The following is a 27,562-nucleotide window of genomic DNA, read 5'->3' as shown; positions in this document are numbered from 1 at the left end:
ACAGTTGGCAGAAGACAAACAATATAGTGCAGTAGTTCTCAACCTTTTCTTCAACACTTGTGGCTATGGATTGTGGCTATGGATCACCAGGGCTTACCTCAAGGTTTAAATCATGAACTTTCTTCACGCCTTCCCAGACCCCCTGGGGCAACATCATGCCTCCCTTCAGAAGTTTATGGACCACAGGTTGAGAAGCACTGATATATAGTAGTTTGAATATAGCAATGAAGGGTAAAGAAATGCTCAAAGGGGAAAGCAAGACTGTGTACCAGCAGGTTCTGACCAGTTCTGGAGAACCGATAGCGGAAAATTTGAGTAGTTCGGAGAACCATCATATACCACCTCTGACTGACCTCCGCCCCCATCTATTCTCTGCCTCCTGAGTCCCAGCTGATCAGCTGCGTCTTCTTCTGTTCCCCTGTACAGGAGAATGGACCTGAAAAGCAGGTTAGCGGGGTGGGGAGGGAATGGGGATTTTGCAGTATCCTTCCCCTGCCACGCCCACCAAGCCATGCCCTGTCACGCCCACCAAGCCACACCCACAGAACTGGTAGTAAAAAATTTTGAATCCCACCACTGCTGTATACCCGATCAAGAGTGCAGATGGCAACATGGCGGATACTGAGATCAAGTGACGAAATGAGACCTAAAAGACAGGATAAGAAATTTTGTGGTAGAGCTAATGAGAGGGGAAAAATACCAGGCTTGCCACGGGAAACAGAATAAAAGATTCCCTGTAAATAACAGCTAGATGTTCTCAATGTAGAAATTGTCTAAAAGGACATCAGAAGGATGACGGCACCTGCAGGGAGATATAAGCTTTACAAAATCAACAGATGGAGGGAAAACAGTGTGAATGGTTATTTTGTGTTAATGAATTCTAATGTATGATATTTAAATATCTAAGAGATTAGACCTAGGTGCCTGCATTTCACATTTCCTTTTATGGCCAGGAATAAACGAGAAAATTGGGGAGGCTGAAACTAATTGTTCTATTTCCATTTAGTGCTCTGCTCCTAAATTGCTGGCAGAGCATTTTGAGGAGAATATGTCCAAACTCATATGCTGATGAGGAAGGCTTTTGCTCTCCACTAGAGATGAAAATGAAAGACGAGATCGGAAACACCAGAAAGCTGAGTCATTGTTGACCAACAGAGAAAATTCTCTTCACATGACAAATCAAAAGAGTAAACTTCCTCCCATCATCTCTCAAATGCCTAAAATAGGAATGCTTTCCCTTTGCCAAAGTAACAACAACATTTGAAGAGGTTGGTGTGGGGATTCAGTGTCAGCGGATACCGGTAAAATCAAAAGTGTTGATTTTGCCCCTAGCAAAAAGAAACAGATAACACAGCTAAAAATAATGGATAACCATTTGGAAGGAAACTTATCCATACCGCTGTTTTAAGTGCTCATATCTAGAAATACTCTTTTTTATATCACATGATCAACATAAGCCAGCAGGCATCAACTATGAAAGTTATGTCCGGCTAGCTCTGGAGAATTTATTTGTATACATTTTATCCTCTAGCTTAGGCTCTCAGGACAATACACATAATAAAACAATAACAAAAAATCAATGCATCAATCCAAGAAGTAATTCCCAAAAAATACAAACACAAAAAAATGCAGCAGACAAGTACTGTATAATGGAAAACAAAGACTAGTACTGTACACTAAGGAACCACAAACATATAAAAATAATTAAGATATTGAACAGCTCAAAATATTACTTTAGAGTTTAAGAGAGGGAAATGAGTTTGATGAAATAAAAAAGGGCTTGCCTGATAAAAAAATATAAAGTAAGTAAGGAAAGACCATATGAACAGGGCTAATTTATGGTTTTGCCTATTTTCCAAGATCCTTGACTTTGTGCATGCAGGTACATACATGCACACACACACACATGCACATATGCATGCACACATACACAAACACACTACTCCCTGCCTTTCATTTTAGCCTCATAAAAAAACTGACAGGTGCAAAATTATAGCGATATGGCATTAGAACCATCATGTCAAACATCCTTATTAGTTCAAGATTCCTGATTAAAAGCAACCCCATGAGATCATGGTCAAGCCTCGACTTCATTACAGTATGCATGGCAGGAAAGAAAGCATTACTTCTCTATAGGCAAATGCTGCTGCTTCAAGCTGCTCTTACAGTTAGAAATATTTCTCCCAATGAACTGAAACTGTTTCTAAGAGCTAAAGCTGGAAAGGTGGGAATCAGCATTGATCAAGTAAGGCAAAACCGTCATATAAGCATGAAGAAGAGGGAATCCCAGTCCTTAAAAACTATGGGCCATGGTGGGAAGAAAACATTTAAGAGTTAAGACCTAGTATTGACAGGTAGAGAGCCAGTTGATTTGTGTATTCAGAATCTTCTGCATACAACCAGTTTCAGGGGTGGCATTCTACCAGTTCAGACCAGTTCTATAAAACTGGTTATGATTCTGTGCAGTTTGGAGAACCGGCAAATCGTGCCCCTGGCTGGCCCCTCCCATCTCCTCCTGCCCCTCCCCTCCCCACCTAGTCAGTCCTTATCGTGCATGCGCAACATTGCACACATGCCCGACATCGCTGCCTGCATTCTTCCCCACCCAGTCATTCCTTAAGGTATTTGGGGTTTTTTTTCCTTCCTGACTATTAGCTGTTCCTATGATCAGCTGTTCCAGGATTCCCCTCACTTACTTACCGCTTCACCCAGGAGGCTTTCCTGAGGCCCAGGAAGACAAAAAATGGAGGGGGGGGGCACAGCACACACACACACACACACACACACACACACACCTCCATTCTTTGCCTTCCTGGGCGCCAGAGAAGCTTTCTGGGAGCAAAAGCACCCCCCCCCAAGGAGGCTTCCCTGAGGCCCAGAAGGCCCCAAAAACGGGGGGGGGGGGGTGTGCTGCAAAAAAGAAGCCATGCCCACCCAGTCACATGGCCCCGGCCATCTAGCCACACCCACAGGACCAGTTGTTACAAAATTTGAATCCCACCCCTGACCAGTTTGGTCCAGTCTAGTGATTTACACACCAGGGTTAGAAAGCTGGAGACTGTGAGTTCTAGTCCAGTCATAGACATCAAAACCAGCTGTAGGGAAAATAGGTGGAAGAAATGCGTTGGATATGTTTGCTGCTTTGAGTTATTTGTAAAAATAATAAAGGTAGGATGTAGTGTAGTGTATTATAGTATAGTGGTAGTCCAAGTTACAACAGTTCATTTAGTGACTTTTCAAAGCTACAACAGCACTGTTCAAAACGACTTATGACCATTTTTCACATTTATGACCATTGCGGCATCCCAATGATCATATGATCAAAATTTAAACACTTGGCAACTGACTCATATTTTCAGTACGATGACTGCAGTGTCCCAGATCATGTGATCGACTTTTGCAACGTTCTGACAAGCAAAGTCAATGGGGAAACCAGATTCATTTTACAACCGCTTTACTAACTTAACAACTACAGCTATTCACTTAACAACTGTGGCAAGAAAGGTCATAAAATGGGTATAATATAATTAATATCATATAATATCACATCATATATAATATACAATACATGTAATGATATACTGCAACTTCTGTCCTGATGCCCTAAAGCAGGGGTCTTCAAATTTGACAGCTTTAAGACTTGTGGACTTCAACTCCCACAATTCTTCCTCCAGTCATGTTAGCTCAGGAATTCTAGGAGTTGAAGTCCACAAGTCTTAAACTTTCCAAGTTTAAAGACCCTTGCCCTAAAGCATCTGCTGTTATCTACTTCCTGAATATGGGAATATGTTTTTGGAAGAATTAGGTAGCTGTGCTTGGCCTGAAGTCTGACATTGCTTTCTTACAACCTGTATCCATTATTTTGTATCCTGCAGAAAGGAACGACTGAGAACAGATCTATCTTCTATGTAACATCCCCTCAGGCATTTGGTATTTGAAGAGTGTTATCAGAGCCTTTCTCAGTCTTCTCAAGCATAAATATGCCTATTTCCTTCTTGAGGAATTTTCAGTCTAAGACCATTTTTATTTAAACTGAATCCTTCTTAGATCTGGATACAATATTTGAAATAGAAAGAGAATCCCATAGGACTTTTACATTTAGACACTTTGCTTTTATGATATAACATAAAATGGTGTTAGAGTTCTTGGCAACCATATTCTATGTTTCACATATTTAACCTGTGATATAACTTTCAGCTGGGCTATGAATGAGCAATGGGACTCTGGAATTACTCAGTAAATTTCATGACTGGGTTAGCCTTCAGGCAAAGAGATAATGACCCGACTTAATATCCTGGGAAACTGAAAAGCATCAACAAGTTTTTGGAGGATGGATGCATTATGTGTACGATACATGAGCAACTCTTCAACCAAGGCTGCTTTTCTCAATGTAAAAAATGTGCTTATCTAGCACAACCACCTCCTGACTTTGTCTGAGATCCAAGGTCCACACCCAAGTCAGCCAAGAAAGGTAGCCAAGGACACACAACAAGTAGTACACACAAAACCACAGGAAGCACCTCACAGGAAGTGATACAGTCAATATATATATAAAACATTAATTAGATGCATCAGGACAGCTATCTTAACTAATGATGCTTCTTAAAAGCATAAAACCCATTGCTACACTAGGCTTTGGTGAAGAGCATCAGAATGGTTGTTGAAATACAGATTAATTTCAAATTCAGCTGGCTTTTGTAAACTGAATAGAAAGCCACACCAACTTGTTATTCATTTATTTATACTTCCTTTGTGCTATTCCAATCAGAAGGCTCTGAGAAGTTTATAATTTTTTTACGGTACAAAAGTAGACAAATAGAGCTTTAAAAGTGACAACCACCATCTTCCATTCATTCCTGCAGCGAAATGATTGTGATATTGCAAGAAAAAAAAGGGGGGTTGCTCAAGAGGAGACCCCTTAAGGTCTCAGTAAGAGAACCCTGAATCAGAAGCAGAATTCTAGGGAAATTATCTCAGCCACTTAGGAACTTGTCTCTGTCATCAGTTCTAATGACAATGCATACGTCTCTCTTCCGTTCTTTGGGTATTCTACAGGTCTGGCTGTATTTGTAAAGAAGTTGCATGAAAAGTTTGATACTGTATTTTAATTTATTTCTTACATCGTTGTTGAAATTAAGCGTGGCTAAGCTTCACGGAACTGAAATCCAACATCTATGTAGGGCACTAGTCTGGCCAATGTTGTAACCTATTCAAATTCTGCTCACAAATTAAACAAAATGGAGGGAGGGAGGGAGAGAGAGAGAGATCTCAACTTTTTGTGCTTCAGTTGAAAGCTGTCATATGAAAATAGGAAAAAGGAGGCATTTTTGATCATCTAATTAACTTCCATTTTGCACCAGATGGAACTTGACTTTAAAGTATAAAACCAGCAATAAATGCCAATGGATTTTCTTGAACTAGTGCAGTCTTTAAACCTTGCCCATAGTTCCTTTCCTTTTGCTGATATAAGGTTGGCTGCTGTAAAAATGGCACCATCTAGTGGTGTTTTTGTTGATAGTAAAAATGTCAGGAAGAAAAGTAAAACAAGCAGGATATATCTACTGTACTTCCTGCTTGATTTTTATCCTTCCTAGAAGAAACTCTGCAGTTTATCTAAGGCCTCCTTATGTTGATAAGTTTATATTATTGGCTACTTTATGAATCAGCACAATTAAAAGCTAGATAATAACCATTCATCCAATATCATTACTGTATTTTAAATGTGACTCTCATCTACTTGAGCATTATCATCACTACAAAGTGAATGCTAAAAGTTTGAAAATTGTTGAACAACGACAGCTTTAACATGTTGCATACAAACACACTACTAAGCCACAAAGAAGCAAATCCCATTTCAATCCATGACTCTTCCTTGTTGCTCCTTATTGGGCACAATTTCCCAGTAACCATGTTTTAAATATGAAATGTCCTCATGATACAGGTAGTCCTTGACTTACAACCATTCATTTAGTGACCGTTTGAAGTTACAACAGCACTGAAAAAAGTGACTTATGACCATTTTCCACCCTTATGTCCATTGGTCACATGATCAAAATTCAGACGCTTGGCAACTGATTTGTATTTGTGAGTTGCAGTGTACTAATGGGATCATGGGATCCCCGTTTGTGGTGTTCCGACAAGCAAAGTCAGCGGTAACAACCATGTTACCAACTTAACACCTGCAGTGATTCACTTAACAATTACGGCAAGAAAGGTCATAAAATGGAGTGAAATTCACTTAACAACTGTTGCTTAGCAAAACAAATGTAGGGTTCAATTATGGTCATAAGTCAAATGACTACCTGTATTGCCTTTCTCCCAATCCCAGCCAGAGCTGAAGTACATATACACCTTTAGCTGTTCCAAGTCTTTTCCCCACTAATTTAGATACAATTTTGCCATGAACATGATGTTTCACTGATGGTATTGTTTCCAATGAAATAGAGGCAAGCGTTCCCAGTTCTTATTGGCCATGTCAGGCTGCTGCAGGCATGTCTTTTTGTGGCCATTTTAGCTTTAATTGCAGGAAGAACCAGTCATTTGTCTTCCTCAGATATTTGCTTCCAGAAAATGCTCAACTGGTATTTTTCGAAGCCCTTCTCAATCATGGAAATGCAACTTCCCTTCAGTCATCCTTTATGGGAGTTATGAAAATAACAATGTGATCTATTTCACTTCAGTTTCTACAGATGATGCCTCCTGATATAAGTCTAGGCTTTAAAAAGTGCAAACACGTCAAGGTTATTTGAATACTGTATAGATTCAGTTATACTACACCTCGTTTAATGACCAAGTTCCATTCCAACAATCAGGTTGTTATGGCCACTGAGTGAACATGTGACTGAGAGAGAGAAGGCAGAGAAAGAAGCTGTGAATATCATAGGTTGCTACTGTTTTGTTTGAGAAAGTGTTCTGTAGTATAGCTATGCCATCCTTACTCTCGACCCATTGTGCCAGTGGTGGTATTCTACCGGTTCAGCCTGGCTCGGCCAAACTAGTAGCTCTCAAGAACATCTGTGAGCAAACCAGTTCGCTCCGACAACCAGCTGCTGGGCCCTTCCATCTGCCCCGGCTCTATACTAATCTTTATTTCCTGGTTTTGAAGCTCAGCTGCTTCACGCAGCACAGCGGATTGCCACGCATCTGCTGTTGAAGACACAGGGTGAGTGCAGGATTGCAGGAAAAAGTCAGCATCAAACCCACTGTGCGTGCACAAAGCACGCATTTGGTGCAAAGTGCACCCACTAAGCCACGCCCACAGAACCAGTGGTAAAAAAAAGTTGAATCCCATCACTGCATTGTGTATTATTGTCAAGAACATGAAATTTGGTCATAAATGCACACATTGGTTGGGAAAATGAATTTTTATTACCTCTCATAACAGGTTATCCTTGACTTGCAACCATTCTGCTGAAATATTTGATTCCTTATTCAGTTCATTCTGAGTCAGGTTGATAAAAAACATCAGGCAGCTGCATGAAATTAGGTTATTTTTCGCCTAAGGACAATGATAGCAAGCCATAGTAGATGGACTCTTGCAAAGGCCCCCTTCATCCAGCACAGGTTATATGCATTAAAATCAGTCCCTCCTATAGAATACAAACTACCCAATCACTCATTTCCCTCCACACATCATTCCATATAAGGAATTTCTTTCCTTGCCAGGGCTTCTAAGGTTTCTTCTTATCCAAGGAGAAACTATCCCTGGAATGTATACCTTATCTTTCATTAAAATGTATACTTTATCTCAATCCGCTGGGTAAACTACTTTAAAAGTTTGTGAACAATGAAGTGTGAGAAGCCTTACAAATCTTAAAAGTATATTAAAAGGAGACACGGCCTTAATAAAAGTGTGACTGCTCAAATAAAATATTCTAATACTATATAATAAAACATGTTCTAACAATTCAAAGCTAAAACTGAGCAAATTATGACTTGATTTCAAAGTTATGGTCAGCATGAAGTCATTCTCCTTTATGACTGACCTCAGACACATTACAGTGTTCCTCTCTTCTCCCCAGCCCACTCCTCAGGATCCTCAGAGACTTTGGGCCTGCTTCCCTCTTGCCTGGTCCCTGAAGGCCTTGGATCTGTTTCTCACCCCACTGGTTCCTGCACACTTCTCCCCACCACTAGTAACCGATTGCACCCTTACCTTAAAGAAGATCTCTAGAATCTGAAGACTCTGGTAGGGAAGGAGAGCACACTGCTCTGTCCCTAAGGCCTAGGCCATGTGACTTTGTCCCAGAAGCAGAAGCCATTTTCAGAGTGGCCATAATGAATTGTGTCTGCTCCAAAAATGGTGTCTGTTCCCAGGAGGGAGACATGCGGTCCAGGAAGGCTAAGAGACGTAGCAGCCTGGGAATAATGTTAGGAGAATGTCAAAGGATGACAATGATGTCCAATTTATAGAATCCAATTCACATCCTATTGGACTTTTTCTTTCTTGATGCTTTGGGGGTAAATAGGTAAAAGTTCTAAATAGCAGAGTTCATAATATAATTCTCTGAATTATTGCAAACCAGTGAGAAAGTGGCCCTTTTCTCCACTAGGATTCAATTTCTTTAAATATCTGCTACAAAATAACCAGCAATGTCTCAACTAATGCATGCATAAATCTCTAATGGCCAAATAAACAGCTTATCTAGATGCCATGCAAAACAAAAAGAGGAATGTAGACATACTTTGAAATGAGATATTATATGGAAAAGACTACTTTGACTGCGTTCTTTGTGGTTGCAACCCTGCGTATTTTTATCTAGGCCTCATTTAACATAATGGGGTTATTTCCAAGTAAAGGTAAATAGATCACACTGTATCTGGTCTAAGGCAGACCCTTAGCATATGCTAACCCAGTTGCCACAGTAAGTTGCTGCCACTGAACCCACTACAGAGGATAAGATCCCTTGGCCCCAGTTGTGCTCTCTAGTGGGCCATTCACTGGGACTCTCACTTCTTACCACTCAACTTTCCCTCCTGAAGTTACAATGGCAACTGGGACTGCTGGGATTGCCACCGCTAAGCAACATGGTCATGTGACATTGTACTTTATGACCACATTGCTTAGTACACATTGTCACATTGTAATCCAGAACTATCTCTACCATTGCTTTAAAATGTGGATGGAACATTCTACTTCTTGACAAATAGATCTTTATTTTATGTGTCTTGGACACACAGAGCAAAAATAAGCAACAAAAAATGAAAAATATGGCCTCTGGATTCACATTGGAAGACTTATGAGGAAGAAAGGAGGAACACTATGGCTCCAAGTACTTTGAGGACTTGGCATTGATGGTCATCCTCTCTGGATCTTTCCAGCAGAACCTTTTACAACTTGATCAATATGCAAAGATGCAGAGTGTTCAAAATAAGACTTCACACTGTTCATTTTATATTCATATTTAGCTTCATTTACTGAAACTTCTATTTACACAATTTTATTAATCCTTTTATATCTGTACATGATCCAGTTTAATACATCACAGGATTTGGGGAACAAGGTGCAAGAGTTATTTCCCTGGGTGATTAAAATTAACATGAAAATATTACCAAAGCAGAATAGATATCTTTCACTATTTACAATGGAATGGTAATATGTATCCTCATCAATTATTCACCTGGAGATACTTCCACAAACCAATTAATCACAGAAATAAATAGTGAAATATTCAGTCAAATAACACACATTAATTTAGATATGTAAAACAAGCCATTACACTATGATCCCTCTCTTGCTTCCAAACTCTTCGGAACCACAAAAAGGTGTGAGTAAAAACTGTGCCCTTGTTGATCCAGTGCCACTGGTTGAATGGCACAGATCTCCAGCAAATGGTGGATAGCTGTCTCCGTAAGAGTTCTTTCAACAGGATCCCTAGAAAGTGGGCATGTCATGAAGAAGTTCGGGGATGTGGATTGGAATTCCAGAGCCAAGCCGAATCTAATGGTATCTCGGACCCAGGAGTCTGAGGTAGAGGAATCCCATTGGTCTTCAAAGAGTTTTAGTCATCCGCCAATGGGAGCATTGTCCTTGGCCCTATTTGGGATGGCAGAAAGCCCTGTTTCCTGCCCCACGGAATGGTCTCTTACCCTGTCCTCTCCTTCTATTCCTGTCCCCAAAATTGGGTCTTTCTGACTACTGCCCCTGCCTACATCCAAAGGCTCTCTTGAGGAATATGTACCCTGATAGAAGAGATGAAAGGAACCCCTCCGAAAGGGCTGGGTGTTTCTGTTATCTGATTTGCGAAAAAGAGAAGGGGGGATCTTTTTCTTATTTCTGTTTTCTATCAATACGGATCAAGGGCAGTGCCAAACAATTTGTCTCCTGAAATGGGGGATGAGGCAAACTTCCAGTTGTGCTTAGTGTCAGCTTGCCAGTGTCCGAGCCATAGTAAACACCGTGCTGTAACATGGATGCTATGGCCCTTGATGAAAATTTAACCGCATTGAATGTTGCGTCCTGATGTGCCCTAATGTTAGAAGTCAGAATGATTTCCCTCACGTGACAGGTCTGCAAAGAGGACCCTGATTGGGGATAATGCCTCTCACAAGCCTGAGTAAATACGGCACAGAGCCACATGGTCTATAGTGATCTCAATGGCGCCGGCAGTTAATTTTGAGTGCCAAGACCAGACCAGCAGCGAACTCCCACCTCATGAAGTCGCCTGAAACGGCTTCCCATGGCAAATAGAGAAAAGGTGAGGAGGGGTAAAAAGAGGTGGTTCTCGGTGGGGAGAAAAAAAAGCCTCGGTCGTTTAAATCAAGCCGCGCTCGCTGCTTGCAACAGCGCGGCTAGAAATGGGAAGTCACAATAGCAAGGGCTGACCGTTTGGGCTCGGGTAAACACGACTAGGAATTTGATGCCTCAGACCGCTGCAAGGGCGCTGAGAGCGCTCCCTGACAGTGTGTTTACGAGCTCCCACGGCCAGATGGAATGAATGCCATCGGAAGCTGCTGTGGCTCTTAGGTGACACACGGAGCCTAATTAAAAGAAATTCAGACCAAACCTGAAGGCTTTTTTGCAGTCTTTGCTGCTATTCTGGCCAAGGAAAGGAAAAAGCTGCCTATTCCTACAAAGGCTGAGCAAAAACTGGGGGATGCTAGGGAGGAGTCCCGTGGAGGAGGAGGAGGAGTGTCCTTGCAATTAAGCCCAGCCTATCCAAGGAGAGACTGAAGCACCTCCCACTACTGGATGCTCTGAACAGCTCATTGGAGAACCGTGAAAAGTACGGTCATGAATAAATATGGCAAAAGAGCTGGTACAAAGTGCTATCTGTTGCAGAGTAAGACATGGGGCTTACAGGTAAAAATTTCCAAGTTGTTAGAAACAGTGACAATAGAGGGAAAGAGAAGACTTTTTCTATAAACTGCATGAGGAAAATTCAATTTTCTATAGATTCAGTTAATGGGTATTTCACCTTTAGTGCAAACATTTCTCCATGCTTTCCGGTCCGAAGAACATCTGCTTATAGTCTTTCCTCTACAATCAGAAATAGGCAACAAGCTATGCTGATTTTGGGGTGGGGGGTGGGGGCAATGACTGGGGTTTGCAAAAATGCAGTCCTCTCTCCATTTAGACTTAGAAAAGAAACATCCTTTCAAAAGATAATTAAACTCTGTGTTTCTGTTAGTATCCCCCAGGTAAATGAAATGTCCCCAAGGGATGGCAGCAACGACAGCAGGCAAAGGAGCAGTGACTGGGGATTAAAACGTTCTTTTTCAGACTGACCATCTTCTTAGCTTCAACTGCGTCTCTCTCATCTCGCAGGTTTTTGTTCATCTCCCTGCTCCAGAGGCAAGCAAGACAAATGCAAGTGTTATGGCTACAGCGTTCACTTTGCCCTTTCCCTATACCCAAATGTAAATAATTTCCATGCTAGTGACATAGAATGTATTTATAGTATTGCCTAGTGGATTTCTAAAGTAATATAAGGCCTGTTCAGATTTCTGATATTGTGGCAAAATGATGGTTGCACAGTTCTGACAGATTGCAAGTCACTAGTGCAGAAATGATTTGACTTCTCTACTAGTATGATGTACTACAGCTCCCATAATTTCTGGTCACATTTGAAGGTAGCAGATTATAGAAGATTTCAAAACCATTGACAACCATTAACAGCTCTTATACTGTGTTTGCCTTACCTGCTTACCTATGGTTTACTTACCAATGCTTTATGTGATTAATCAAATGTTCTGAATTTGCATAATGCAGTGAACTATAAGATAACTATCCTGGGCTTTAATAGCAAGATAGTTTTGAATCAGTTTGTTGTATGAATAGAAGACAGAGAGGACAAAGAAAGTAAGAAACATTGTACAATCACAAATGCTAGTTCAATAATTTCTTTGGCACCTAAATTTCATTTAATAAATTCTGGAGAGCAGAATTGTGTAAGGTAGCTCTCATATGGGTTCAATCCAATGTCAACTAGTCAAGAAGTTTCTGAGTTCAGTTTTCCCATTTTTGCAACGATTCAACAAATATTAGACCATCGTTAATTTTTGGCCATCCAAATATTTAATTATACAAAGTAAATTATAAACAACCTAACATGTATAATTCTTCTGAATACAAAATCGCTTATTCTGGGCACTCCACTGTAAAATAAACAAAGGGGTGGGGGGAACTTCAGCCACACCAGTATATTTTGTTTGTCTGCATGACATCATTCTGTTTCCTTCCATACACCATGATCAAAATAAATCTTGAGTAATTGTTATTTGTAAATGAGGCCAATAACTCTTAACAACTAATTCCACTGTAGGCCTCCCAACACTTACAGAAGTGTTTTCTCCTAACTGTGAGTTAAGTACATATTGTTCCTTTCCATGGAATTGTATCTCCAAGGGTAAAGACTGGGACATCACAAGCATCCTGGAAGAATTAGTCCCAGGTAGAGGAAGAGACAGTTTCCATTTTTCCCATCCTGTAATTCAGTCACAAACCTCCAATTACAAAAATCTATTTCCCTTCCTCTTTTTTAATATTTATTTTAATCTTCTATTATCATGTAACACAGGGCTGTCAAACTCCCGGCCTGCAGGCTGGATGTGTCACATGCTGCCCACCCCCAAGTCCAGTTTAGCAAAGGTGGGAATCGTCCCGATGTCATGTGATGCTGCCGTGATGACAAGTTTGACAACCCTGGTGTAACATATTTAGGAGGCATGGTGGTGCAGTGGTTAGAATGCAGTATTGCAGGCTACTTCTGCTGACTTCCAGCTGCCAACAATTAGGCAATTTGAGTCTCGCCAGATCAAGGAGAACTCAGCCTTCGATCCTTCCGAAGTTGGTAAAATGAGGACCCAGAATGTTGGGGACAATATGCTGACTCTGTAAACAGCTTAGAGAGAGCTGTAAAGCACCATGAAGTGGTATATACGTCTAAGTGCTATTGCTATTCCTCAAAGAAGGGGTCCCCAACCCCTGGGGTGCGGTCCACTACTGGACCATGGTCTGTTCAGAACTGGGCTGTGGACACGGTGGACGTGCACACGCAGCTCCACTTGCGCACATAGCTCCACTTGCGTGCCCAGCTCCATTTGTACGAGTGGCCAGCACACTTGCCTGCCGCTCATGCAAATAAGAGCTGTGCATGCAAGTGCACTCACCAGCTGTTTGCTCAGAACCATCTGTTAGGAATGACAGTCACCTAACAGTTGGGTTGGCAATATATAAACCAGGATAGTAATTTAATACTGTATCTTTAAGAAAATGCTGTAATTGTGATTGGCTGAGGTTCCTCCAATGGCCATAATATGGAGACAGAAACATGGTTTCTTTCTCTCTTGCATTTCCTGTTTTGCCATTTTGCCTGACCGTCGTTCTGCTTGGATTGTTGTGAGTCTTGCAACTTTTAGCAAACTCTGTTTACTGAACTCTGTTTATGATACTTGACTTCGTTTTTTGGATTATCCCTGGACTGATACTAACTGCTTTGACCATGTATGATTTGGACTGTTTGATGGACTTTGTTTACCCGTTTACTGGAAGTAAAACCTACATTTTACTGTTCAGTGAATCTGTATGCTGGTTGTGTGTTATTCAACATCACTCTCCTTATGTTTCCCTGAGTGCACTGATTCCCCTAACAGGGAATACCTCAACATTGGTTATGGACCCAGGCCATACCAGGCTCAGATAACTGAGAGTTAGTGTACCGTATTCAGACCGTTGTTTACTGTTTAAGTGTGGGTTACTGTCCTGGTAAAGATGGCACAAGAACCATCAACAAATCTATCACTGATAACTTGGTGGGATGGAACAAACTATGTTTCCTGGTTAATGAAGTGCAGTCTACTTCTGCATAGAGAAAAGTTATGGGCTGCAGTTCAGGATCCACCAGATGTAAATGCTTGGGATCCAAATAATGAGGACCATGCCGAAAAGTTAGATGACTTTAAACATAACAATGAACGAGCTCTTTGTATAATTGGACTAACACTGAGTGACCAGCAGCTAGTCCATATTCGTGGAGAAGAGTCTGCTGCTAGGTGTTGGGAGAATTTGAAGAGGATTTATGTTCGTGACAGTGTAGGTGCACACATACATCTTACATGTAAACTGTTTAGAGCATGTCTTCTGAAAGGTGGAGATATGTTAGCTCATTTGAACTTCATGAAAATAACTTTTCAAGAACAACATGAAAAGGAACTGATTTTTTCAGAACTGCATCAGGTTTACATCATTCTTTCCTCACTGGATGAAAGTTATGATGATTACGTATCATCACTGGAAGTCCTGACCAGAAATGAAGTGACATTAACTGACATAACCGGACAATTATTAGAAGAGGCAAGAAGAAGGCTGAAAAGAGACCAATTGAGAGAGAAACAACCACAAGAAGAAGATTTGTTTTCAACTGCCTGTTAGGAAATGTTTTTCTTGTGGGGCTAGGGGATGTATAGCTAGATTCTGTAAGAAGGAAAATGACAGAATACTGGTAATCACCAGAAGGCTAAGAAGAATGTTAATTTAGCTATGTCTAGCAATTCAACTGTAAACCATGATTTGTGGGTAATTGATAGTGGAGCATCACAGTGCATAACTAGAAATAGAGAGAGGTTTGTAAAGATGTCCTCTAGTAAACAACATGTATCATTGGCAAATGGATGAAAGATGAAAGCATCTGGTGAAGGTACTGCATATTGTTCATGTGTAAATGAGCATTTATCTATGTTATATATACCTAAACTGAAATTTAATTTGTTATCAATAAGGGCTTTAGTTAATATTGGTTATGTAGTAACCTTTAGGGGAGATAACTGTATAATAGAGAAAGAGGGTAAAAGTGTACTGCTACTTTAGAGAATGATTTATATGTGATACACGATGACCAGTTGCAGATGGCTAACTTGGTTTATAACAATGTTAAGCCACATGACGAATGTATACATTTACTGCATAGATGTCTGGGGTACATTAATTTCAAAATGGGAGTAAAATTAAAACCCTGTAGCAAGTACTTAAACTGCAATGCCTGTAACCAGGAGAAAAGCAAGGTTACCCCTGCAAACAGACTGAATAGGTTTAAGACCAAACAACTTTTAGAGGTTGTGTTTGCTGATATAATTAGTCCTAAGAAACCCAGTTTGGGAGGTGCCTGCTATGTTTTGGGCTTTTGTAAAATGATCTGCAATGTTATTTTCTGACATGCAGTACTCCAGTTTAATCATTTTACTTTGAACACATTGTCCCACATTTAGATATCTTAGATCAATGTGTTTTGATCTTGTCTTTACAGCGAGATTGGAAGCCATCTGAATTGCTGATTGGTTGTCTTCATATACAATAGGTTCCTTTACATTAATTCCCATGTCAATCATTAGTTGTTTATAACATACTGAGTCCGTACATAATAGAGACAAACATGAGAATTCAGCCTCCATTGTTGATAAGCTTAGATGTTTTTGTCGAATAGATCGCCATCCAATTAACACCTTTCCTAATAATACTACAGTACCTGACATTGATTTACGTGTAGTTATGTCTGTACAGAAAATTGCATCGGCATAGAAAGGTTGGAGATGGCTGCCCCAAAGAGGTCCACTTTCTGTAGCTGCTGTATTTGAGTATTTTCCAAGTAACTGAATAGACACTCACTCTTCCAAATACTCTTTTTCAGATCACTTTCTTACCTGAGGAGCTCCAACTGACGCAAGAGGCTTTGTTTTTCTTTCTGCATATTCTTAGAAGCTTGAAATATATCTCTGGGGTAGAAGCAAGGGAAAAAAGATTTCATATATGTAAACCTGCATTTTATTCTTTTGCAAAACGTTAATATTGGTTAAAACGTAGCAGTGTTACACCTGCTGGCAATAACTGTATATGGCGGATGGTCCAAGTAAATTAACACTCACAAGGTCTCCCCTACTTATTTGCATGCTGCACAGCGGCATAATGTTGCTTTGGGGGCGGGGGGGGGCTTAATTCTAGGTGTGAATCAAGTCATGGTAATTTGCAAGCTTGCCAATGTATGGTTTCATATGAAGTGTAAACCCACCCATGAACATGATTAAAACAAACAATGGCTAAGTACATGATATGAACTTGGACTATTTGTTAATGGCCTATTGTTATCACAGGTTTATAGACATGGATATTTACTTAGCTGCCTTTTCTCAAAGGATATTCATATGTCCTTATCATCCCCATTTTTATTCCTCCAATGCTTGCATGTATGCACAAGGTATAGTTTGGCCCTAAGGATACAGGTTAAGTGACACACAAGGAGTCCTCGGCATACAACATCATTTAACAACTGTTCAACATTACAACAGGGCTGTAAAAAGTGACTTATGACCATCCTCACATTTATGACCATTGCAGCATCCCACAGACATATGACAATCATTCATGATCTTCCCATCCAACTACCAGCAAGCAAAGTCATTGAGAAAAACCAGATTTGGTGAACAACCATGTGACTCACTTAATAACTGCAGTGATTTGTTTAACAGATGTAGCCAAAAAAGGTCATAAAATTGGGCACTACTTTCTTAACTGCCTTGCTTAGCAATGAAATTCTGGTCCCAATTGTGGCTGTAAATCAAGGACTATCTGTATGTGTTTACATGAGCACACCAAAACAGCTTTTTAGGTAGCTTTATTTTTCATACATCCATCTCACCTAAAACATTGTGTCTATGTATACTGGGTAGTTATTGTTTCTCAACAATCACCAACTTTGACCTTAAGCTTCTATTTAAATTCCTGTCGTCCCTGATAGCATAGACATTTGGGATTTAATGTTCCATGTATTTAAAACAGATTGCATCAGGGAAAACTGTAATAAATTGTTGCACAGAGGACAGGGCCATTCTCTTACCTCTCTTTACCATGGAAAGCAGGTTTGGGTCAATTAAGTACCAGAAAATAAATTATTTACCACTTGATAACATACAGTAACTGGTTATTTGACTGGCAACATTGATTCTCAAATGACATATGTTTCTAAATATTAAAGTAATTGATTTCCGTGGAGATAATGACAATATTCGTTTTGTTCCAGGACTGTCATGCCCTGTAGGTTTTGACAAAAGGCGGCCTTACATTTAAATGCTGGGGTGTTTGTTATCCAAGCTAATTCCTTCATGAAGTTGCTAGAAAAACGTAATTGGAAAAAGCCTTCCATCATTAGTTTATCTCAAGGAAAGGAAAGGTACTATGCCCTCTGTGTACTTGAGATTTATAAAGATAGCAGTTGAGTAGGGAAAACAAAATGCCAGAAAATATTCACCCTTAAAGAGTTATCAATGTGCAGCAGCCACATACAACAGCATTGCTTTTCTAATATTTCCATTCTATCACCATTCTACATCCTTCTGTAACCCCTGGTCATACCTGTTCTTCCATTCCTGCTCTACCTGAGCTTCTTTCTGCAATTCTTGCAAACGACTTTGAGCTGCTTCCAGCTCCCATTTGGTCCTCTCCAGCTGATTGAGGAGATTTTCACTCAGAATTTGTAATCTCTCATTTTGTATATGCATTTCTAGCTGCTCAGAGTGCTGGCAGTGTAACTGATGTTCCAACTAAACATAGACATTTATAAAACAAAATAAATATAGTTGGATTGAAATCTAGGATTGCAATAAGAATAATATCTAATATTGTTGTTGTTTTATCCTAGGAGTATATATGTGTATGTGTGTATGTATGTATGTATGTGTATATATACATGCACACACACACACACATATATATAAATATAAATTTAAATCGCCTACAACAATATGGATAGAATAATTATCCAAACAAACTCCATTTCCCAATTCTAAAATTGCATTCCTCCAAGAAGAATAACTATACAATTGTGACATGAATAAACACAGTCCTTCTAACTTTGGTGATTAGTGTACCAGACCAGAGTGAAATATGGAGTTGAAATCCTGCCAGAGCCGTGGGCCTGGAGGTTAAAGAAGGACAGCAGATACTATTCAAAAGCAGTTGGACCAAGCCTTGCAGATTAAGATAAGATTTCAGAAGAAACTTGGCCTACAGTCATGGATTCCTACGTGAGGAATTTCATGAAGTTTGCTATATCAATATTATGTAATTGGCTCTTAACCAGACAGCTGTTACTTAAACCAATTGGGTATGGTTAGACGTAATCATAGATGTATCTTCTCCAAATGCAAGGACTCTTGTGAAAATTATTTGCTCGCCACACCATGAGATATCAATTTCTTAACAGAGGTGGCAGGCTAGGCTACATCCCTCTTCAAATGGGCATTTTAAACTTATATCTTTCCTTAAATAGAAGATGGCTTTGTCCATTTTAGCACTGATTTCATCCATTACAGTTTCCAAAAAGGTATTCAGACAGAAATGTTTCCATCCATGCATGCATTCTGACTTTGCAATCAAGAGCTTTTCAAAGCCTATCATATTTATTCCTGCAATTCTAGTGTTTTTTTTAATTTTTATTCTTTAAAAACAAAAAATACAAAAATCTCAAAAATCTCATTTCCATTAACATGTGTCATTGTATATACACGTTTCTTATTTTGTGACTATACATTATTTTTATCCTTATCCTTCACCCATTCCTACCACCTCTCCCATGTCACATAGTATTCTCAACCCTCTTTGCCTTTCAGTTCCATAGTGAATTTATCTAGTTCAGCACAGACCATTATTTTTTGAATTAAAACTTCATCTGGTGGTATTTTATAACTCTTCCAATTTTGTGCTAACACGATTCTTGCTGCAGTTAAGATGTGTACAATAAGGTATCTTTTATCTTTACTCAAATTCCCTTTGATCATACCTAATAAAAACATTTTGGGTTCCAAATTCAATTTATATTTTGTAATCTCAAAAAGCCATCTCTGTATTTTCTTCCAGTATTTTTTGATTTCTATAGATTGCCACCACATATGGCAAAACGTTCCTTTCTTTTGATGGCACTTCCAGCATTCTGGTTTCAAGGTTGGATACATTTTCGCCAGTCGTGCCAGCACTAAGTGCCATCTACAAAACGTTTTATATTGATTTTCTTTGAATTCCGTCGACAAAGTCAGCTTTCATTTCTTGGTCCAAGTCTTTTCCCACTCATCCAAATTTATATTATGACCCACATATCTCGCCCAGGCAATCATTGGTCCCTTAACAATTTCCTCCTCTAGTTCTACCTCCAGTAAATAATTATATTTTCATGTTATAAATTTTATATCTTTGCCTGTCAAGGTTTGGTCCAATTTTTGTAAATCTTCATCTATCCCTAGCTCCTTTACATCTTTCTTAAATTTAGTTTGAATTTGCAAATATACCCACCAGTCTAATATTATCCCTTGTTCTTTTAGTTTATCTAGTGTTTTTAATTCCCCCTGTTCATCTACCAATTCTTTATATCTAATCATTCTTTTAATGTCCCTTGTATTTGGATATAATATAGCTTCCATAGTTGAGATCCAGTTTGGTCCTTTCAAATAATGCTTTTTAAAAAATTTTCTCCCATGTTTGTAAAAGTGAGTCCCTTATCAAATGTCTATGGAAATAGGAGTGGATCTTATCCTTTTTATCCCATAGAAAGGCATACCACCCAATTTGGAGGTCATGACCTTCTATCGCCAAAATACTTTTGTTTTTTAAGTTTATCCACTCCTTAACCCATAGTAAAATTGCTGCTTGATAATATGTTTCCCATTTTGGGAGTCCATGGCTGCCTCTGGTTCTACTATCTTGTAATGTTTTCAATTTTATTTGTGCTTTTTTCCCCATCCGTATAAATTTCATTACCATCCTATCTAATTCCTGAAAAAAAATCTTATCCAATTTTATAGGTATTGTTTGAAAATAGTATAATAGTAGTATGTTCATTTTTATGGCTGCTATTCGGCCTAATAGTGATATTTGTAATTTTCCCCAATTGGCCAGATCTTTCTTTATCTGTAAAAGTAATTTCATATAATTATCCTCTTTTATGGAAGAGCATCTTCCTATTAACCAAATTCCTAGATATTTAAGTTTTTTGACACTTTGTAATCCCAATTTCCTTTCCAATTGTTTTTATTTTTACTTTCTATCAAGTTTTTGGTTATTACTTTTGTTTTATCTTTATTAATTTTTAGTCCTGCTACTACCCCATATTCTTCTAATTCTTGAATTAGATAAGTCCCTGACTCCATTGGATCTTCCACAAAAAACACTAAGTCATCCCCAAACGCCTGTACTTTATATTCTTCTTTTTTGCTCTTCAATCCAATTATCTCCTTTCTTTGTCTAATCTGATTTAAAAGCACTTCGATGGTCAAGAAAAAAAGCAGAGGCGACATTGGACATCCCTGCCTAACACCTTTCATAATCTTAAAGTTCTCAGTAATCTCCCCATTTATAATTACCCTAGCTTTTTGGTTCGAATAAATTGTGCCAATCATTTTCTTGAATTTAGATCCAAATCCAAGATCCAAGTCACAAATCAAAGACTGTAAAAAAAAAACCCCACAAAGCTTTCCTATCATAGTTTTCGATCATATTTTGATGTAACATGGCAATGAAAGGACAATAGAAAGCCTAGAGATGATAACACTCATGCTTATTGGAACCAAATGGACCAAGAATGATGAAATAATAAATAGAGCAGAAAGTATTTTACTTCTTCCTTTCCCAACAGGTCTACATCTTAATTTGGAATGTGTACAATAACCTCTTGTACCCTAATCCAGTTCTAGTTCTGCAAAAAAATACTGCCAGCCAGACAAGATGTACCTTCCAATGCATCTTTGCATGACTTGTGCATATACAAAAAAACTTATTTTAACCCATGAGTTTCTCTTGATGGAATCAACAAATAGTTTGTAGCAGCCTTTCTCTATTCCATATCCTCCAAACATTTATCAAGGATTCTGTAAATCATAATCCAGTATATTTAGGGAACACTAGATTGGGAAGGATAGTTTATAAGTAAAAATTGTTACTCCTTTACTGAATGATAACTTGGTGGTAATCATGAAAGGATGAGAAGCAGGCCTCAGTCACCTTTTTCTGCCGGTAAAGAATTTTCTCAAATTCTTGCTCTTTGTTATGCAACTCTTTCTGAAACATGTTGTTTTTCTCAAGCCTTGTTGATGACTCCTGCAAAAAAAAAAAAAAAAAAAAAAAGCAGAGGAACAGGTGTTCCTTCCAATTTCTTTCTTCCTCCATAAAATCATCCCGAGCATTTGCCGAACATCATAGGAGTAATCAAGGATTAGGACTGTGTGCAGGACAGGGGTTTACCTGCTGGACCAGCCGCTCCCTTTCAGCTTTAATTTGTTGCTCCATTTCCTCATAGAGACACCTGATTTCTCGGTCATGGTCTGTCTCTCTTCTAAAAAAATAGAACAGGAAGAAGATGTGGAAAAAGTGTATACCGGTGTATTTCAAACTTGGCAACAATGCTGGCTGGAGAACTCTCATAGCTGAAGTTCACACATATTAAAGTTGCCAAGTCTGAAAAACATTGGGTTGGGTAAACTAAACAAAAAATGAAAACAAAGTAAGAGAACGGGAGAAATCTTTTCTTTAAAGCAAAATAAATACATTCCACTTCATCACATGATACACCCTGTCACTTTTCACATACTCATTAATTATGACACTCTCACAGTCCTACAAAAATATCTGAATGTTTAAATAGTTGCTGCCCATAAAAAGAAAAATTCCTAAAAAGCAAAACTCAGGATTCTTTATAATAGGCTTAATATGTTGTTTCTGGACAGTTAATGTTTGCTGTAAGTTTTACAATCCTATCTGCAATCTTTAGCAACTGTAGCTAGGCTGGAAAAATTATTCCAGTAAGACTCATTGTTGTGTATCAAATGACTATAAAATAAAAGATTAGATTAATCGTGTTTTATATTAAATTGACACAATGACTGATTTAAATTACTGACATTTTATCTATTTTGTTTTATTCACAAACAGTTGGCTAATCTTGACATCAAAGTTAAGCCCCATATTTTACTTCAACTATGCCTCCATGCTATGCATGAATATTTTATCATCAACAATATTTTACAGAAAGGATGCCTTCTATATTAAAACTTTAGGACTATCATACTTGGAAAACATAGTCTATCCTCTAGATTCCCACATTCTGCTAATCCCTGTTGATGGTCCATGGGAAGCTAATGCCCCAGTCTTCAACTTAATAAAAGAAGCCATTAAGACATTATGGAAATTGCTTACCGTTTTAATACCAGTTCAATGGATTCTTTCTCATGGTGCAGATCCTTGATGTATGAGGAAATATGGAAAAGAAACTCTTCGAAACTGGCTAGGAGTTCGGGTGCCCCTTTTCGGATTCGAACCCAAAGCTCTTGAACTTCACCCTGACTGGAGTAAAGGCAATGGAGATCCCAGCAAAATGTTTTTAAAGACACTACTTTAAGTTCTATTCCTACCCACACTTCCTTATGATAAGAACAAGCAGACCACACAAGGAAAGACATAAATCATAAAGTCTGAGCTTTTTCTGGACATTAGGTTTGCACATTTCCCCCCTCAAAATAGTTTTGGTTGACTTTTATTACATTACCAACCCAAATTTTTACTCTTCTTCCTTCACTAATATTGTCACAACATCATGCATTAGTCCTTCTTGGCCTAGCAACAGAAAAGCAGAAGAGTTAGCAACGTTCTGCCACGGGCATAAGAAATCCATAGCCCACCATGGCCTTAGTTCTAGTCAATGGGACCACTGGTAAGAGATATTAGGAGCTGTAATTCAGCAACAGCTGGAGAGTCAGAGCGTCTTCACCCCTATTCTACAGATTAAAGGCAATAGATATAGCTCACTAATTATATAGCAAAGAGATGCCGTACAAAATTCAAGGCAACCCTTTTTTGAACGTAAGGCTGTTGAATTCAACCATTATAATATTCATACTCCAATAGAAAAAAACAGATTGGAGAGTTCCATCTTACTCTTCAAAGACCTGGGATGCTTCCAGCTGCTCCAACACAGAACAAAACTGTTTCTCCCCTTCATCTGTCTGCTCCAATTCCTCCGACCAGCTAGACTCAAAGGTCTCCTCGTGACTGGCATTTTCAGAGTTTTGGTGTGGCTTGTTTCCAAAGAACTTCCCTATGAAAATAAGGGAATGAAATGAGATCACCTTGCAGATCACCATAGAAAGGAAATTTGCTTTAGGGTTCTTTCGCTCTGGGCTAGTTTGTAAAGAGAGAGAAGTACAATACTGACTGGAAGCTCACTGAAGTTACCAACTTCAAGACACAGTCCCAGACTGCAGCATCAGGACCAAATAATTAATTCGGGAAGCAAAATTAAAGACCCTTTGTGAAATAGCAAATCCATAGCCCCCATTTTAACTTAGAAAGTGGCTTTCTAAATCACACTAACTACCTGGCTTGTCCAAAGAAGAATAGGACTGGCCATCCTTAGCCCACCCACATAATTTATGCAGTGAACTGTGGTTATTCTGTGACAATGAAGGTAATTCTGCTTATCACCCTTCCCTCACTCAGTATTCGTAAGTATGTTTGAGTATAAACCTCAGACCTTTCACCATGCTGGCTGCAAATTCTGGAAACTATAGTCAATCATACTAGTAGGGGCAGCTTCCTCATGTTAAAAATGTTCTCTGCTATTCCATACAGGTAGTCTTCAACTTACAGCTATTCATTCAGCAACTATCGGAAACTAACATGGTGCTGAACAAAGGTACATATGATTGACGGTCACAGTCACGGGCATTACAGAGCCCCTGCAGTCATGTGGTTGCAATTTGGGCTGTTAGCAACCTTGTGTGATCACCATTTGCAATCATCCCTGCCAGCTTCCTGAGAAAGTCAACAGGAAAGCTGGATGAGGAGGTCACAAGCCATTCTGTTTCTCTAAACAGTGTACCAATTCCACCTCCCCGCCCCTCTCTCTCTCACACACACACCCTAGTTAGAGAGGCAGCTTTTCCTCTAGCCAGGGAAGGCAGTGCAGGGACATGTTGTACGAAGGAACGAAGTTAGGACAGCTTCACTTCCCTGTGCAGTGGGCTGACTCCCCACCCCCCACCCTGGGCTACAGAGATAGGCTTTCTGATTTTCTAGTGCATGGTGGTGAGGGAAGCCAATATGGCTTCCTGGGACAGATCAAGGAAGCTCAGGTCATCCAGATCACCAGTTCTGTGCAGAGGGGAACTGCCTGTTCTCCTTCAGCAAACAGCTCTTTTGCCCCATCCATTTAGCAACTCATTGCAATCACCTATGGAAGGGTGGGGACAGTGGTTGTTGAGTGAGGCATTTATGAGGGCATCTCACTTAAGGACTGCAGTGACTCACAACTGTAATGGGCAGACTCCATTAGGGTTGTAATTCAATGACTACCTGTATTGTTTGTTTCCAGGACTAAACTCTGGCAACCCAAACAAAGACTATGGTTGAATCTTGCATCATCATCATCATCATCATTTACACATATTAATAACTCATTTTTTAAAAAAAACTATCGTTTGTTAAATGATTTGCTGACCTGACCTGATTTGCACACAATACTAAGGCAAAACAAATAGTAGCATAGTGTTATATCTGCCATAATAGCTGTTAGGGGTGAATTAATGCCAAAATATGGAAGCTGCTATCAGAGAGGGCCTATTGCTTTCTTCTACTATTACTCTCCCTTAGAATTGTCTTGCTTAGCTCAGAAGACAGAGCACAGGGATGCCTTCCCTCTGCTACACCCACCCCACCCCCATCCCCCAGTATTTTTATCAGAGCGATTTGTCTGACTGGCTTTCTCATTTTTGATAGGCTGACTGTGACATTCCCCTTATTATTATTATTGGCTTGGCAAACACTTGATTTCAGAGTTTTTGTTGGGAAACTGCCAGTTAGGTTAGAAGTTGGGGGAGGGGTCAAGCATGGGCTTAGCTTAGAATCCTTGCACAAGTACAAAAAGCATAAACCTTCCACCCCCAAGATTCATGAAGCCTTATGTGGTTGTTCCCAAGGAAAGGCGAGCAGTCTGGGGAGATTCTTGTAATTTAGGAAGAGAATAAAGTTGCTTGCTTTAGCTATCTATGAGTGGTTCTGATTGTTTGCAGCTGACAGTTTTTTAATACAGCGGCTCTGATTCCTTGATAGATAGTCAACCATTAACTATTCTGGGATTAGACTAGTACTAGCAATATTCTATACAGGTAGTCCTTGACTTATAACAGTTTGCTTAGTGACCGTTCAAAGATATGACACTGAAAAAAGTGACATGACCATTTTTCACACTTATGACCATTACAGCATCCACACGCTCATGTGATTTATATTTAGATGCTTAACAACTGACTCATATTTATGACGGTCGCAGTGTTCCAGGGTTATGTGACCACCTTTCTGTGACTTTCTGATAAGCCAAGTCAATAGGGAAATCTGATTCACTTAACAACCGTGTTACTGATTTAACAACTGCAGTGATTCACTTCACAAAGGTGGCAAGAAAATTCATAAAATGGGCAAAACTCACTTAACACATTTCTCATTTAGTAACATAAATTTTGGGTTCAATTGTGGTCATAAATTAAGGACTAGCTGTACTGTGATTACTGCCTCCTAAATGTGTAGCCTAGGTCAAATACCTAAATTGTTTATTCTTGGAACTCCAAGATATTTACCCTTTGGGTAAAATAAACCATATCATGTCTCTATTCTAGTTCATCAAATCAGAATCTCTCACTGCTTTCCTACCCAATTCCCTAGGTCTGATCACTATGATCAGCCTGCTTCGAAACACAGTATTAGAACTGTTGACTTAAGTTGTCTTCTTAAACAGAGGAACTTGGCTTCTTCTAATCAGCACAAGGGTATTTTAGTAACCTTGCCTCCTTCAAAGCCAGCTCATAGCAAATGGGTCTCTTTTACAGTAGCTACTTCTTTGGCTGCATGGGGGATTTTGCTTGCTGGGTATTTTAGCAGTAAATGAGAAGTGTTGGAAGACTTCTTAATAGGACAACAGGTTGTTGCAAGGAAACCTCATCCCAACATGACTCACAATAAGAGGAAGTATATTCCATACTCTGTTCTACAAACATGATGCTTGGTATGACTTCCAGATGTTCACTACTCTGAGAAACTTGTTTGTGGAGTAGACATGGGGCAAAACAATTCTGAAGGTACACCAACATTTGTAAATGATGTTTGTTTTACTAAACAGTAAAGTGACAAAGACAAATAATCCACCAGCTTGGATCTACTCCTTGTCTATCCGTCCATCTATCTTTGCTGCAGAGTAGAGCAATATTTTCAATTCTTCATATATTACTACCTTGCCTGCTACTGTAGACTCAATTCTCAGTATGGTTCCATTCCCAGCTCTCAGCTGTCTGAAAACAGAAATATGGATTTCCTGCCTACAGAAGCAGCCATCATTGTTCCACATGTAACTATCATCACCTTCCAAACTCCCCTTCTCCTTCTTCTCTTACCTAGGCCTACACTGAATTCTACTGGGGTGAGGTAACCATTATTGTCCTGCACCAGACTGTCAAAAACAGCTTCCAGCTGTTCAGTCGTGAATGGTAGTTCACTTTGTAACCGCTGTGGAAAAGAAGAAAAAAAGAGCATCAGATTCAGGATTTAGATCTATAATTAACAGAACAAATATAAAATATTATTCTCACTTCATTTCCCCAATTGTCTCCAAAGAACTAAGTTTGCCAAGTTATTGTACAATGGCAGATGAAGGAATGAGGGGGGGGGAACCTTTCCTTGAAAACGTGGATCTGACGATTTACACTCTTGCATTTTCTGCTCTAATCTCACATTAATGGGTAGAATTTCTAGTTAAGGTGAGTCTTAACCACCATAGTCTATAATTATAATTAGCATTTAGTATGATAAACCAGAGAGAATGAAGTCCTGAATAACCTTATTGGTATGCAACCTGTGGAAAATTGGCAGGTGTCATATAAACAATGAACATTCTATTTTGCCAGGGCAGAAACTGGGTGTTCTCTAAGTTCTCATACTCTGTCCAACTTGGCTGCAATTTGTAGCTACAACCATTCTATTTCTTCTGCTCTTTTAATAGCATTCTTCAAAGTATCCAAATATATGCAAAAGAAGGGACCAGGA

At 39.3% G+C, this 27,562-nt stretch overlaps 1 protein-coding gene across 8 annotated transcripts in view; it reads right to left on the bottom strand.

Annotated features, from left to right (window-relative positions):
• Positions 1-27,562, bottom strand: part of CRACR2B (calcium release activated channel regulator 2B) — a 41,877-nt gene that overhangs the window by 1,423 nt on the left and 12,892 nt on the right. For 4 of the 8 annotated variants that reach the window (XM_087920938.1, XM_087920937.1, XM_026706610.2 and 1 more), the window contains 8 exons: positions 26,914-27,025; positions 23,408-23,567; positions 22,670-22,816; positions 21,719-21,809; positions 21,479-21,574; positions 17,843-18,030; positions 16,138-16,209; positions 11,532-11,783 (listed from right to left, as the gene is read on the bottom strand). In XM_087920938.1, the coding sequence (XP_087777064.1) occupies positions 11,627-11,783; positions 16,138-16,209; positions 17,843-18,030; positions 21,479-21,574; positions 21,719-21,809; positions 22,670-22,816; positions 23,408-23,567; positions 26,914-27,025 (1,023 nt within the window). In that variant the 3' untranslated portion in view covers positions 11,532-11,626. Of the gene's footprint in view, positions 1-11,531; positions 11,784-12,314; positions 12,927-16,137; positions 16,210-17,842; positions 18,031-21,478; positions 21,575-21,718; positions 21,810-22,669; positions 22,817-23,407; positions 23,568-26,913; positions 27,026-27,562 lie in introns of those variants that run through there. The other 4 variants (XM_087920941.1, XM_087920940.1, XM_087920939.1 and 1 more) reach the window with 2 other exon arrangements.

This window comes from Pseudonaja textilis, chromosome 1 (genome assembly GCF_049901715.1).
Source record: "Pseudonaja textilis isolate UNSWEBS1 chromosome 1, rPseTex1.2, whole genome shotgun sequence".
Classification (NCBI taxonomy): Eukaryota; Metazoa; Chordata; class Lepidosauria; order Squamata; family Elapidae; genus Pseudonaja; species Pseudonaja textilis.
The sequence above is the reverse complement of the archived record's forward strand: the minus strand, read 5'-3'. Positions and strand labels throughout refer to the sequence as shown.